At 49.0% G+C, this 14,730-nt stretch overlaps 1 protein-coding gene across 1 annotated transcript in view; it reads left to right on the top strand.

The window, feature by feature from the left end:
* The window catches only part of SRP68 (signal recognition particle 68), a 31,368-nt gene extending 18,475 nt beyond the window's left edge, over window positions 1-12,893 (top strand). Inside the window, exons 9-16 of the mRNA XM_032429656.1 lie at window positions 2,194-2,292; window positions 5,179-5,243; window positions 6,921-7,074; window positions 7,711-7,805; window positions 8,813-8,942; window positions 10,633-10,708; window positions 11,556-11,608; window positions 12,079-12,893. Of these exons, the coding sequence (XP_032285547.1) occupies window positions 2,194-2,292; window positions 5,179-5,243; window positions 6,921-7,074; window positions 7,711-7,805; window positions 8,813-8,942; window positions 10,633-10,708; window positions 11,556-11,608; window positions 12,079-12,306 (900 nt within the window). The 3' untranslated portion in view covers window positions 12,307-12,893. The remainder of the gene's footprint in view (window positions 1-2,193; window positions 2,293-5,178; window positions 5,244-6,920; window positions 7,075-7,710; window positions 7,806-8,812; window positions 8,943-10,632; window positions 10,709-11,555; window positions 11,609-12,078) is intronic.
* Window positions 12,894-14,730: the final 1,837 nt, after the last annotated feature.

Here is a 14,730-nt window from a genome sequence, read left to right as displayed (position 1 = left end):
TGTGTGTGCGCACAGTGTGGCTCCGGGGTGTGTGTGTGTGTGTGTACGTACGTGTATCGTACACACACGCGCACACACGGCACCTGCTGCCGAGTCTCTTCACACACCCGAGTCAGGTCGTTAACTGTTACACGGCTGCCCCCGTCCACAGGATTTGTGCTTCAGAACATTTGGCCAGCAAGCAAGACTGTTACTACGAAGAGTCTTGCTAACTTGAGTTGCTGCTTAACGGCGTTTTATGTGAAGTGCTTCTCTGCGCCGTTGCGTACACTAGACACTTGAACACCTGTGGCTGTTTACACTTAAATTAATGAGGATTTCAGGTGCTCAGTAGGCACATGTGGCTGATGACTGCTGGACTGGACAGGGTGGCTGAGAGGGTTTCCATCATCACAAAGTTCTTTTTTTTTTTTTTTTAATAAAGATTTTATGTTATTTTTTTTTTTAAAGATTTTACTTACTTATTTGAGAGAGACAATGAGTGGTGGGGAGGGGCAAAGGCAGAGGGAGAAAGAGAAGCAGACTCCCTGCTGAGCAGGGAGCCCAGTGCGGGGCTCGATCCCAGGACCCGGAGATCGTGACCTGAGCCGAAGGCAGATGCTTAACTCACTGAGCCACCCAGGCATCCCAAAGATTTTATTTTATTTTATTTTATTTTATTTTATTTTTTTAAAGATTTTATTTATTTTGAGAGAGAATGAGAGACCAAGAGCACGAGAGGGAAGAGGATCAGAGGGAGAAGTAGACCCCCTGCTGAGCAGGGAGCCCGATGTGGGACTCGATCCCGGGACTCCAGGATCATGACCTGAGCTGGAGGCAGTCGCTTAACCAACTGAGCCACCCAGGTGCCCCAAAGATTTTATTTTTAAGTAATGTGTACACCCAGTGTGGGGCTCGAACTCACATCCTGGAGATGGAGAGTCTCATGTTTCCCCGGATTGAGCCATCCCGGTGCCCCATCACAGAAAGTTCTGTTGGACAATGCTGTTTAGGTTTCAGTACATTAATAGTGGCTATGTTTGCCTTTAGAGATTTATAGAATGAGTGTGCCCCTGATTTTTTCCTAAGTTAGTGAGCAACAGAAAAGTCAATATAAGTAGAAAAGTATGTTTGATTTATATTGGGTAATTTACAAGGAAGTTTTTCCCCCCCACACACACTGGAAACTAGGAAAAACATAAGAGTTCTTAAGGGAAGGAAAGGTTTTTCTTTAAGCCCCTACCAACTTCTTAAAGGAGTGGGCAGTAATGGGTTTTCTTTTGGGCTATCTTAGAGGTCAGTTGAATGTCAAGAGATCCGACTGGATGTTTCTGTGGAAAGTCAAATATAATAATGGAGTGTTGATGTTTTAATGTCACAGTGGGTCTGCCGGCAACACAAGTTCATCTCCTTTCTGCCTCTCATCCACTCCTACCAGCTCAGTCAGATTCTTTAGAATGGTAATGTGGTTTGGCAGGTACTCCGTTAATGAATCACTTTTCCCTTTTCCCAGCTGGCTAATAGAGGGGTGACGCCCTTGAACCTTGTGCAGACTGTCATGGAGTGCTTGTCAACCTCAGCGTACCCACAGGGAATATCTAAGGGCACAATTTCTGTGGTGAAAGGAGCTTCGTGTGATCCTTAGGAGAAATATATTTTTGACTTGGTATTGGTTAGTAACGTTACTCACTTGGACCTAAAAGAAGTCTAGGATAGGCAAGTCTTCGGGGTACGTTTGTAAGGGTAACTCTGCAGGCACACAGTAGGCCTGAGACCGTTTGTTCTCGTGTGCCGTGTTTCAGGGATGTCGGGGGCAGGTCCTGAGCAGAGGCGGAAATGGTGGAGGAAAGTAGTAGAAAGTTCTATGATAGGAAAAAATTTAAAGCATCTGTTGTTTGACAGATCATTTCAGATCAGTTATGCAGATCCTTTTTCAGTGTGCTCACTTCATATTTATACATACATGTGTATATCTATCTATCTATATATATATCATTCCGTTTCCGTATGAATAATGAATAAGCCTATAAGAAAAATCTTACCTGGTAGAGACTAGTGACAATTGAAACGATCTCTCATTTGGGGTGTTTCTGGCTGGATGTGTGTGTTTGTGTATGATGGGGGGGAATCAAGGCACAGTTGTTCCCTCCTCCCATTAGAATACTGTAGCTTACTCAGAGGAAAATTTTTTTACTGCATTCTGCCCTTGTTCAGGCTGAAAGTGAAGAAACCAAGGAGCGTCTGTTTGAATCCATGCTCAGTGAGTGTCGGGACGCCATCCAGGCCGTGCGGGAAGAGCTCAAGCCCGATCAGGTAGGACTGTCAGCTGGGCCACCGGCTCTTGCTCCTGGCTGAGCTCCTTCTCAGTCTGTGTGTCTTGTTCTCGGGGCGGGGGTGGGGGGGGGGGGGGGCCCAGTGGTCTGAGTGCACAGACTCTTAGCCAAGGTATTTTTAGATCTAGTGATGGGCTGACAAACGACAGAAGCCTCTGAACTCCCCATCAGGTTGAGAAATTTTCTCTCCATCCTGTTCTTCCTAATGGATTCATTTATTACCTGTGAAGCCTTTGGTTGCAAATTCATGGCTCCAGGTGGACTTTTCCAGTGCTCCCTTTTTCTAATGTCACTATGATTTCATTCGGGCATCTAGGCTGAAAACCTTGGGACTGTCTTTGTCTCTTTCTTCCCTATCACCAGAAATCCTACTAGCTCTCCCTTTGACTTCTCTCTCCACTTTTCCATCCCTCGCCCCTGCCCTGTTTCTGATTTTGTCCTATGCCTGGACTGCTATGGAAGTCTGATGGCTTTTCCCATCTTGGTCTGGGTTCAGTTCTCCAGGTCTTTCCTGCCAGCAGCAAACATGGGATCTTTCTAGATCCCATCTCCCAGGTCTAGAGCAGTGGGCTGCAAACTTTCATGATAATGCAACCCGTAAGTAGAATTCAGCATGTACCTCTGATACATTTATTTATAAATTATATACTTTATTCAGTAGAAATGAGAAAAATAGAAGTTCTGATTTTCTTCTTATACCCCAGTATAAGAAGTCGGGTCGTGTGCACCCTGCTTGAGAGCCCATTGGTTTAACAAGTGCAGTTCCAACTCCATGAGCCGGTGTCTGTTTCCAGATCACACTCTGCTGCTCCCCCCTGGGTCCTCTGCGTCACGCTGCTGTACTCACTGTCTTGTTACTCTGCCTCTCCCACCCCCGTGCACTAACCACACTGTTCTCCTTTCCCTCCTCACACCTGGCTTGTCGTCCTCTCCCTCTTCGCCTGTCCAGCCCCCGTCTGGTGTTCAGTGTCCAGCTCATAGTTCATCATCTCTTGAGAAGCCTGCCGGCACCATCCTAGCCCAGCATCTCCCCGTGTTCTAAATATCTGGTACTTGTGGCTGTAATTTTTGTTTGGTAGTTAATCAAGAATTGCTTTTTAACATTTCGTATATTGTTTTATATTTTTCTGTCCTATTTTTTCCAAGATTATAAGCATATTAAAAACAGCTATATAGTTTACCATCTGCCCATGGTGCCTTGAGTATAAAATGTTCAATGAATATTTGTTAAGCTGTAGTCCCATTTCCTTTTCCCATTAAGCTGCCTTTGTATATTATACTTACCTTCATCCACTTAGTCGCTACATACAGAGCCCTGCCCTCCATCATTCACCTTGAACTCAACAGCAGTTGCAGGGACACCTCACAGAGGGTAATGAAGATGGTGATACCACAGTGTCTTAGTTTCTTCTATGGCTGCTGTAACATTACCACAGACTTAGTGGCTTAAAACAACACACATTTATTCTCTCACAGCTTTGGGTGGTGGTTTTTGTTTTTTTTTTTAAGATTTTATTTATTTATTTGCCAGAGAGAGACAGCGAGAGAGGGAACACAAGCAGGGGGAGTGGGAGAGGAAGAAGCAGGCTTCCCACAGAGCAGGGAGCCCGACGTGGGGCTCGATCCCAGGACCCGGGGATCATGACCTGAGCCGAAGGCAGACGCTTAACGACTGAGCCACCCAGGCGCCCCTGGGTGGTTGTTAATCTAAAAAAGGTTCATAGCGGGGCCCCTGGGTGGCTTAGCCATTAGGTGTCTGCCTTTGGCTCAGGTCGTCCCACTTCCGGCTCCCTGCTCAGCGGGAAGCCTGCTTCTCCCTCTCCCCCTGCTTGTGTTCCCTCTCGCTGTGTCTCCCTCTGTCAGATAAATAAATAAAATCTTAAAAAAAAAAAAGTTCATAGGACTGCATTCCTTTGCAAGGGTTTTTTTTTGTTATTTTTTTTTTTTATTTTATTTTAGAGGGGGAGAGAGAGAACGTGAGCAGGGGGAGGGGCTGAGGGAGAGGGAAAGAATCTCAAGCAGACTCCGCACTAAGCGTGGAGCCTGACGCAGGGCTCGATCCCACGACCCTAAGATCACGACCTGAGCCAAAGCCAAGAGTTGGACACTTAACCGACTGAACCACCAAGGCACCCCTCCTTTGGAAGTTCTAAGGGAGGAATCCATTTCTAGCATTCCAGAGAATGCATTTTCCAACTTCTAGAGGCCACCTACACTTCTTGTCTTGTGGCCCCTTCCTCCATGTTCAGAGCCAGCAGCTTAGCATCTTCACTCCTTTCTGACTTCTACTTCAGTCCCAATAACTTCTGTCTGTCACCGGCCCTCCTGCCTCCCTCTTAGAAGGAACCTATGATTATACTGGTCCCACCTGGATAATCCAAGCTAATTAAGAGATCCTTAACTTCATCCCATCTTGAACCCTGTGAGGTAACACCTTCACAAGTCCTGGAATTGGGATGTATGTATCTTGAGGAGCCATTGTTCAACCAACCACAAAAGGCTGAGCTGACAGCCTAAGGGGTTAGATCTCAGAATGTGGGTCTAAGGCACAAACCCGGAAATGGTGCCATGGGCTGTGGACTGTCTGCTGTTCATGCTTTGGGTCTGGACACGGGAGCAGTGGACAGGAAGCCTGACTGGCCATTCTCTGAACTCTCCTACTTAAGTCCAGTTTTTAGATGCTGGTGACAACTGTGTGGCCTTGTTCTAGAATATGCCCAGGAGATCTTTGATATTTCAGGACCCCTAATTTACTAGAGCCTGTGCCTGTGTTCTCAGGCACTTTGGAGACCACACCATGGAATGAGGTGGTCAGAGCCAAGGGCGGGATCAGCTGTTTTATCTTTACCTTTATTGCTTTCCACAGAAACAGAGAGATTATACCCTTGAAGGGGAGTCGGGGAAGGTATCTAATCTTCAATACCTGCACAGGTAAGGGCTATAATTTTTTTACTGTTTAGCACTGTAGTAAAATATATCCTTGAAATGAAAGAGTATATATAATGTTTACGTGCATTTTAATTTCTGATTTATTATTTAGCGGATAATACTAACGTACATATGCATGTTTTATCACATAGGAGTGTATATATGGCATTTGTATGTTATCCTATTATACATACAATTTTAAATTTTATACATTAAGAAAAAGAAAAACAACTAGTAACTTTGAAGCTCCCTTTGGCCCCACGCTGGTTATTCCTCTTTCTCTTCCAGAGGTAACTGCTTTCCTTTTGCCAGGCTCCGAAAATTACTCTCCTCTGTGTTCCGAATGTTTTCTGTCATCCCTTTTACATTTAAGTTCAGTTTCAACTCCAGTTTGATTCTCTCTGGAGTTTATTTTTGAGTGTGGTGTAAGGATCTCCTTCACCTTTTTGCGTGAGGATGATGGATTGTTAGGGTGCGGTTTATGGACTGCACCGTCCTTTCCCCACTCACCTGCGGTGCCAGCTCCGTCCGGCATGCAGCCCGTTTTCTCCTCTCATGCTCTTTTCTGGATGCTCTTCTGCTCTGCTGATTTATTTTCTGTACTTGCACCAGTACAGTGAATGCCTATGACTTGAGTCTTGGTGTCTGGTGGAGCAAGCCCCCCAGCAGGTTTTTCCTCAGACACAGCTGGACGCTTTCTGTCCCTTTGCTCTTTCATATACATTTTTAAATCACCTTGTTAAGTTTAATTTTGTTTTAAAGGTGTGGATCATTCTGTTCACCCTAAAGAGGGGTGGAAGGAAGAGTGACAGTTTTGGAACTTTGTGGGGAGAAGTAAAATGACTTGGGAAAAAGTGCACTTCTCATTAGATTCTCTACCCCATGTGACCTTGAAATCTTCATTGCTTAGTTACTGCTTGTAACTTTTTTCATGAACCTGGCCATTTTCAGCCATTCCCCTAACCCCTCCCTTTTTGTAAAAACACCTCCCTGTACCTTAATCTACATGAGGGAATTAGATATTATGTGAATGTCGAGCAAGAATGACCATTTAATGTCTTGTATTCAGCAGTCCTGTGAGAAAGCCGAGGCCCAGGAGGTTAAGGCACATGTTTGTAGTTAACAGCCACAGAGAGTCAGAATCAGGAGTTGATCCAACTTCCTAACCTTGAAAAGACTCTGAGAGCTTTAACAGGGCTCAGAAAACCTTCAAACTGTGATGCCCCGGTGCCCCCGGATCCATCCGCATAACCATCCAAAGAGAGCGTCCCTTAGTATCTTCTGAGAAGAGAAGGTCATCAGATGAGTAGGAGCTCAGTATCCTTGTCATGTGGGCCAGGCAGTTAACTGATCCTTGTTCCAGGAACGGGTTTGCCATCCATGGATCATCTCAAGGACTAACAGCGACCTCTGAAGTCAGTAGCTTTGGGGCTCTTTAAGACAGAAACAGAGGATATAATTCAAACTAAAATCAGATTTGTCATAAGGTCTCATACCAGCCCCCTGCAGATCTACCACCCAATAGCAGCCAGAGTTGAGGCCCAGGTCAAATGGCCCTGCTGTGTGACGCCCTCGCCCCCACGCCCTTCCCCTAGGTCAGTCCCAACTTGTGGTCCAGTGCTCTTCTCAGAACGCCAGCTTCCCTGAGCATAACCTGAGCTGACGTGTGGTACATTCCAGCTACCTGACTTATATCAAGTTGTCGACGGCTGTCAGGCGGAACGAGAACATGGCCAAGGGGCTGCAGAAGGCACTACAGCAGCAGCCGGAAGATGACAGCAAGCGCTCCCCGCGGCCGCAGGACCTCATCCGGCTCTATGACATCATTCTGCAGGTGACCCTCGAGGACTGGGGAAGCAGGGCCTGTCCTTCGCAGACACAGAATGACTTAGCTTTGCGTAGCGAAGGGGCTGGGACCAGCAGCAGCTGTTAGTGGCTCAGGAAGAGAGGCCTTGTTCTCAGCCGTGAGCCGTGACGCTCAACGTGTGGGTGCGGAGAGGCCAGCAAGCCCTTGGGTGTTCCCTGAGCGCCTCGCCTGTGCAAGATCCTCTCCCACGTGCTGTGGGACTCCTGAGACCTGAGGCCACACTGTCTTGGCGCACTGGGGGTTGATCAGTAAGAATGAGAGACACATGCACACCATCCAGGCATCTATGGGAGCTGCCAGACGGAGGGCCACTCTGAAATGAAAGATCAGACCAAGAGATCCCCTCTAGTTGACTTGGTCTGAGAAGTCTCGGAAGGAGGTGAGGTGTGAATGGAGTCATAAAGGACAACCAGGCTTTCGGTAGCAGAGAGGGGGTGGTGGTGACACTAGGCGGGGCTGCTGCCAGGCCACTCCTCACAGACCTTCCCGTTATTGCTGGCCTGGGCTCTCTTTTTGCCTGTGTGTGTTTTTACAAGGTCTCCTGTCAAAAACCCAGTCTGAGGCCTGCTCTTCATGAGTTCTCTTGTTGTATCTCTCGTGCAGAATCTGGTGGAATTGCTCCAGCTTCCTGGGTTAGAGGAGGACCGAGCCTTCCAGAAAGAGATAGGCCTCAAGACGCTGGTGTTTAAGGCTTATAGGTAAGGTCCCATGGGGCGGATGGAGTTCTCCTATGCTGCCCGCTGGCTCTGTGAGCTTTGGGAGCATGGACCAGACTCAGAAGATTGGGTCGTTGGCTGTATGGTTACCTTTCCGATGGTCAGAACAGTCAGCCCAGCATGTTCAAGGGAAGCCTTTGCTAAAGGTACTGGCTGGGAGTTTCCAGTGTACCTCATTTGCTCTTTGGATAGGGCGGAGGAGGTGGGGGGGTACACGTTAAGGTCTTCTCCCTCCTCTTCCCTCCTTCCTCCTGGTGGAAAAGGAACAAGTGTAGGAAAAGGTGTTAGTTAACAGAACCAGAGTGGAATCTGAACTGAATTAGGAGAAAGCTAAGGCTCCGTTTTTTGTTTTTGTTTTTAAATGAATCGTGTTATTTGTAACTTGAAGGTGGGCTGTGTGGAGCAGGAGAAGGGTGTGGACAGAATGGCAAAATAGAGCCGGGTGTGTAATTGCCCACCCCACCCTCCATCCCCCCGGCCGTCACACCCCAGCACTCTCTTACTCTCTGGCATGCCACATCTTCGCTCTTGTTAGCCCTCTTCCTGGCCCGTGTTCTGTCAGGGACCAGCAGCCCTCAGGCTCTGTTGACCCCAGTGGAATAGTTTGCATTAGCAAGAGGATTCTTGGGTTTGGTTTTTGAAAAAGAGGTGAGCAAGGATGAGCGAGCTGGCTGGACGTGTGGGCGGTGGGTGGGACTCATATTTGGGCAGCATTCCTCCTCCGGGCCTGTCCCAGCTTCCACCATGTGCCTTTGGAGCCGCAGAGTCAGACAGTAAGTAGAATACAGTGGGTCTGTTACAGTGTGGGACGTGCACAGCACAGGGAAGAGTGGAGGGTAGCCTGGCAAGCCGGGGCATGGAGAATGTCGGGGTCTTCCCTGCACTGATCCTGAGGTTAAGAAGCCTGTTTCCAAATCTAAAATTGAGCCTAAACTTCAAGGAAAGCCTTGATCTTCTAGAATATTCTGGTTCTTTCCCTTCCCCGCCAGGTGTTTTTTCATTGCTCAGTCCTATGTGTTGGTGAAGAAGTGGAGCGAAGCCCTTGTCCTGTATGACCGAGTCCTGAAGTACGCAAACGAAGTAAATTCTGACGCCAGGGCCTTCAGGAACAGCTTAAAGGTGTGGCACTGCTCCTTGCCCCACGCCCAGGGAAGCTATGCAGTGAGACGACCTCAGGCCCATCCTCCCTGGCCAGCTGCGGGTGTGGTGCGGCCCTGAGCGCTCCAGGCCTGAGATGGACTCGGGCACTAAGAAGGAAAGCCATTCCTCTGGTTAAAATAAACTTCAAGTACTGTTCTCAGATTTGGCTACATGTTATAGTCACCTGAAAAGATTTTTAAAAGATGGCTGTCTGAGTCCCATCCCCCCAGATTCTGATCCCTGTAGGGTCTGGGGTGCGCATTGGGATTTTGTAAAGCCCCTCACTGATTGTGATATGCAGCCGAGTTGAGAGCCAGTGATGAAGCCTTTCCCCACAAAGTGTGCCTGTACCAGCAGCAGCATTTGGGAACTTGTTAGAAACGCAGACTCCCAGGCCCTACTCCAGGCCTACTGAGTCAAAATCTGCCTTTTAGCAACCCCCCCAGGCAATCTGGGTATACCTCAAAGCTTACCTGCTGATGGAAAGTACTTGGTGGTTTGGTTCGTTTTGCTGCTTGTTGAATGACAGCTGGCTTTTTAAGCTGTGGACTGCTGTAATGATGTAGGGATCGAAGCACCAACTGGTCCAGGGAACCCAGGCACGTTTATTTACTAGTGGAGACCGTTCGGAAAGGCCAGCCGGGGTTGCCCTGGGCAGGCTGGCGCGGGAGCCGCTGCTCTGTGGGCGTTCACCTGTTCCCTCAGAACAGCACTGGGTTCCGGGATAACATACACACCAGGCTTCTGCCTTCAGAGCCACACAGACTTGCGTGCGAGAAGGAGGAGGTCCTCCAGTGAAGGTTGGGGATGGGAAGGAGTCGGTGAGGGGGTATGTGACCAGCATGGTGGCAGCGTAATGATGGGGTGTCCTTGGCCCCGGGATGTGAGGGCGGACTGTGTGGACGATTATCCCAGGAGGCAGGAAGAGGCGTTTACAAATCCCTGTCTGACCTAAGTCTGAGAATAGAAGCGGGAGGGGTTCAGATCTTTCCGGATTTTGCCAAGTGGGAGACTGCAGCCTGCCACGGGGCCCCTTTGTGCTTCAGTCTCCTCCTCTGTAAAGTGGAGTACAGATTAATTCAGGATTATTACGAAAATGGAATTAGCAATTGTGTGAACTGCTCAGAAGGCACCTGGCCCATCATGCATGTAGCGTGTGATATGCTTATTCATAATATTATCCTCGCTACGGTCTCCGGGCATTATTACTTAAGCTAAGGCATCACTTTTCCTGTCTGGAACAAGTTAGTGCCTTTTTTTTTTTTTTTTTTTTTTAAGATTTTATTTATTTGATAGAGCGAGTGAGAGAGAGAGGAGCAGGAGGAGGGGCAGAGGGAGAAGCGGGTCCCCGCTGAGCAGGGAGCCTGATCTGAACTGAAGGCAGACGCCTAACTGAGCCACCCAGGTGCCCATTTTGTTTTTTTAAGTAGGCTCCACGCCCACTGTGGGGCTTGACCTCACGACCCTGAGGTTAAGAGTCACATGCTCTATCGTCGGAGCTAGCAGGCTAGCGTTTTTTGTTTTGTTTTGTTTTTTAAATAGGGTAAACTGTTTATAAAGTCTAAAATCCTGTGAAAATAGTGGTGGGATCACTTAGCTCAGCTTAGTTTGGCGCACTTGTCTGGCCCGGCTCTGGTTCATGAGTACATGTTTTTCTGAATCATTACAGGACCTGCCCGACGTGCAAGAGCTCATCACGCAAGTGAGGTCAGAAAAGTGTTCTCTGCAGGCAGCAGCCATCCTTGGTGAGCCACTTGCCTCTTCTTGTGACATGTTCCCAAATTTCCTTCGCTGGTATCCCTCCCCTCTCCCGCCCCCTACACTCCTGTTCTAGTTAATCTGTAAGATTTTTATTTTTTTCTGCCATTATTTCTGCCACATGAAGGCATCAAACTGTGTGGAAGAATTTATTTATTTACTTTTTTTTTTTTTAAGATTTTATTTATTTATTTGACAGAGACACAGCGAGAGAGGGAACAAGCAGGGGGAGTAGAAGAGGGAGAAGCAGGCTCCCCGCAGAGCAGGGAGCCCGATGCGGGGCCCGATCCCAGGACCCTGGGACCATGACCCGAGCCGAAGGCAGACGCTTAATGACTGAGCCACCCAGGCGCCCCTACTTATTTATTTTTTAAGATTTTATTTATTTATTTGAGGGAGAGCAAGAGAGTGAGCACAAGCAGGGAGAGTGGTAGAGGGAGAAGCAGGCTCCCCGCTGAGCAGGGAGCCCCATGTGGGGCTCGATCCTGGGACTCCAGGATCATGACCTGAGCAGAAGGCAGAGGCTTGACCCAGTGAGCCCCCTGGGTGCCCCTGTGTGGAAGAATTTAGAGAACCAGTTCCGAGGTTCCTCCTCCTTAATAGTATTTTTCGTACAACCGTCGGGGCTCCACTGGCCTGACAATGTTGCTTCTGGGGTTTATCGTCTCTTTGTCGGCGCTGCTTAGACCTCGGCCCAGGAAGGAAAGGGCTATAACCTCCCCACGTGTTGCTGCCTTTGCTCTTGGGATTTAGAACCCATACATGTGACAGGTGTCATTTGTGACTATATCGTGTTAAGTCCCTGTTCTTACTGAATCCCTATGCAACTTTCAGATGCAAGTGACTCCCACCAAACGGAGACTTCCTCCCAAGTCAAGGACAACAAGGTATGTCTGGGATGCAGCTTTTGAGGAATAAAGAGTAGAATTCATAACTCACTAGAAATGTGTGCTCAGTTGTAGAACAGACAACGCTTCATCTCTAAGCAAACCCCCTACTTGCCTCCCTTCTGCTCAGAGACATCACAGCTGCTTGTATAAGGTTTGCTCGTGTCAGCTAGCTGGCCCCAGATAAGGAGCTTAGGAACTTGGGCTGTGCGGCGCGGCTGGCTAGGAGCTCGGCCCGGGACGCCCAGTACGCCTGTGCCCCTGGCCTGGCCCACGCCGCTCTCCACCTCTCTAGGTTTTGGTGACTCTCAGCTATGAGGTGGGGACGTGATGACACCCTCGTAGGAGATTGGTGGGGATCAAGCGAGGAAGCCCATGTAGGCTCTGAACTGGGTGCTCAGCACGTAGTGCGTGTTCCACTGGTGGTCAGTGATTAACTCCTGGGTTCCTCCCTTTGGTTTGACTCCCAGCCTCTGGTCGAACGGTTTGAGACATTCTGCCTGGACCCCTCCCTCGTCACCAAGCAAGCCAACCTCGTGCACTTCCCGCCGGGATTCCAGCCCATCCCTTGCAAGCCTTTGTTCTTTGACCTGGCCCTCAACCATGTGGCTTTCCCACCTCTTGAGGACAAGTTGGAGCAGAAGACCAAGAGTGGCCTCACTGGATACATCAAGGGCATCTTTGGATTCAGGAGCTAACCAGGCTCTTCTTGGGGGCAAGGGGAGATTCTCACTCTTCATCTGTGTTGTGAGAAAACCCCAGCAAGTTCCATGATATTAAATGCAGGTCTGCATTGGCCCCGGGCAGGAGTGTAACATCCTCAGCCCTGCGTCCCTATGTCTTGTGTGTTTGTGCACTTGCCGTTCTTAACCGGTGTGCTAGAAGGGGGACCCTGCCGTCTTCTGGTGGATGTGTGCGGGATCCCTCTGTCCGCACCTCCTGGGGGAAGGGCCGCTGCCATCTGGCCCCGTGGCCTGTGGGAGCCGTGCTCGGGTGGGTCCACGCCAGGCATGGATGGGAGCTCGGAACTTTCTGTCGTGTTTCTTCAGTACCGCGGATTTGCAGTGGACTCCTCCTCGCCGTGAGCACCCAGAGTCCCGTGAAGAGTCTGTGGCCAGGGACCGCTGGCAGCGCCGCCCCACAGCTACGGTCAGCCTTACGCCCTGTCACCTCCAAGTGGGAGTGAAGTTTCAGAACAAGCAAAGAGCTCTATTTTTAGAAGAAATGTGTTACACTCAGAAATGATGAAAACAAATCTTATATTAAAAAGGCAAAGATGCTGGAGACTGTGCCCATTTTTTTACATGCTCTCACTCACGTCTGGTCCCAGCGCCCTCCTAGGGACCTTGTCGCTCGATCTTGTCCTGTCGGGTGTCCCCTGACTTCTGGCAGCTCGGGTGTGTCTGAGGCCAGTTAAGGGAGTATTAGAGGCACTTTCTAAATCTGAAATTTTTAGATGCCATAGATTATATTTAAATCAATTTCCTTTTTTTTTTTAAAGTAAGCTCTATGCCTAATGTGGGGCTCACACTCATGACCCCGAGATCAAGAGTCATGTGCTCCACAGACTGAGCCAGCCAGGTGCCCCCAATTTCCTTTTTTTTTTTTTTTAAAGATTTTATTCATTTGAGAGAGCACACAAGCAGGGGGAGAGGAAAAAGCAGACTTCCTGCTGAGCAGGGCGCCCGATGAGGGGCTCGATCCCAGGACCTGGAGATCTTGACCTGAGCCAAAAGCAGATGCTTAACCATCTGAGCCACCCAGGCGCCCCTCCCCAGATTTCATTTTTAAGTTTTTCTTTTAGTGACCCTTTTTCTATTTCTATCATAGCATCAATAATAGAAGTCCCAAAAGCAGTGAAAGAAAGCGAGCAATAAAAGTGATTTAGACATGAGATGTATCTGAAACCTCTGAATCCCTTTGGAGGTAGAAACTCGCCCCATAGGAAAGCGAAGCCACAGAGGGAAATGTTGGCTTCAGTGTGGCGTAAACCTGGAGCTGATTAGAGCAGCTTGAAGGGAAGGCTGGGTGGTTAAAGACCTGAGAACATTATTTCAAGCTGGACCCACTGTGGGCATGGACATGCCTCTTGTTTTCCCAGGGAACTGCAGAGGGGGGAGTTGCCAGAAGTTAGAAGACAGGAAGACAAATCAGACTTCTTTGTTAGAATTGAATGTTGTCAAGGACTCCAGATGCTCAGATTGTGATCTCTCCTCCCCCCAGGATTTGCTTTGGGTCAAAGAGCCTTAGGAAGCTGATTTTGTTTTTATTTTATTTATTTTTAAAGGTTTTTTATTTATTTGAGAGAGAGAGAGGGAGAAGCAGACTCTCCACTGAGCAGGGACCCGACTTGGGGCTTGATCCCAGGACTCTAGGATCATGACCTGAGCCAAAGGGAGACGTTTAGCCGACTGAGCCACCCAGGCGCCCCCTGATTTTGTTTTTAAATAGAAAGTTTTATCATTTGTGCCAGACAAGTCAGCCGTTATCCTTCCTCCCTCTGAAGATACAGCACAGATGACCTGAGCATGAGGTCTTGGAATTTGGTCCCGAAGGCTTAAGACTGTGTCCCTGATGGGCTGAGGGAGCCCTGGGGGTCTTTATCCTTTTCCTTGCCCTCTTCCTGGCTCCCCAGCTTGGCAACAGCAGGCTGTGGCCTAGGTTCTGTGCTTCCCTCGCCCTTTCTCTATGCCGACCGGCTGCAGCCACAGCTGGGTCAGGCCCCCAATGGCGGGCCCCCATGCAGGCAGCCCTTCAGCTTGTCTGAGCTGGTGGCTCCTTCTGCCCTCATCTGGGAAGACGTCCCTTTGTCTTACTCATGGCCCTTCCTACCCCTCCTGCTCTCTTTAGAGTGCCGGCATCAGTGGGGAGGTGGAATCCAGAGTCAGTCATTCTGATTGACCTTTCCTAAGCTTTTCCTTTCTGTGGCCACACTAGAAATTCCCTTCCTCTCGGTGTCCCCGGGAGCTGCTGTGCGTGGTAGTGGCTGTGGTCAGCCAGTGAGGCTGTTAACAAGGCGTGTTTAGTATTAAGAGCATGTGTTTACACAAGAAGACAGCCCTGGCAGGGCCAAGGTCTCTGGTTAGCTTGCACGTCCCTCCACATAGGATCCCTGGACATTA

This window comes from Phoca vitulina, unplaced genomic scaffold, assembly GCF_004348235.1.
Source record: "Phoca vitulina isolate PV1807 unplaced genomic scaffold, GSC_HSeal_1.0 scaffold41, whole genome shotgun sequence".
Taxonomy (NCBI): domain Eukaryota; kingdom Metazoa; phylum Chordata; class Mammalia; order Carnivora; family Phocidae; genus Phoca; species Phoca vitulina.
The sequence above is the reverse complement of the archived record's forward strand: the minus strand, read 5'-3'. Positions and strand labels throughout refer to the sequence as shown.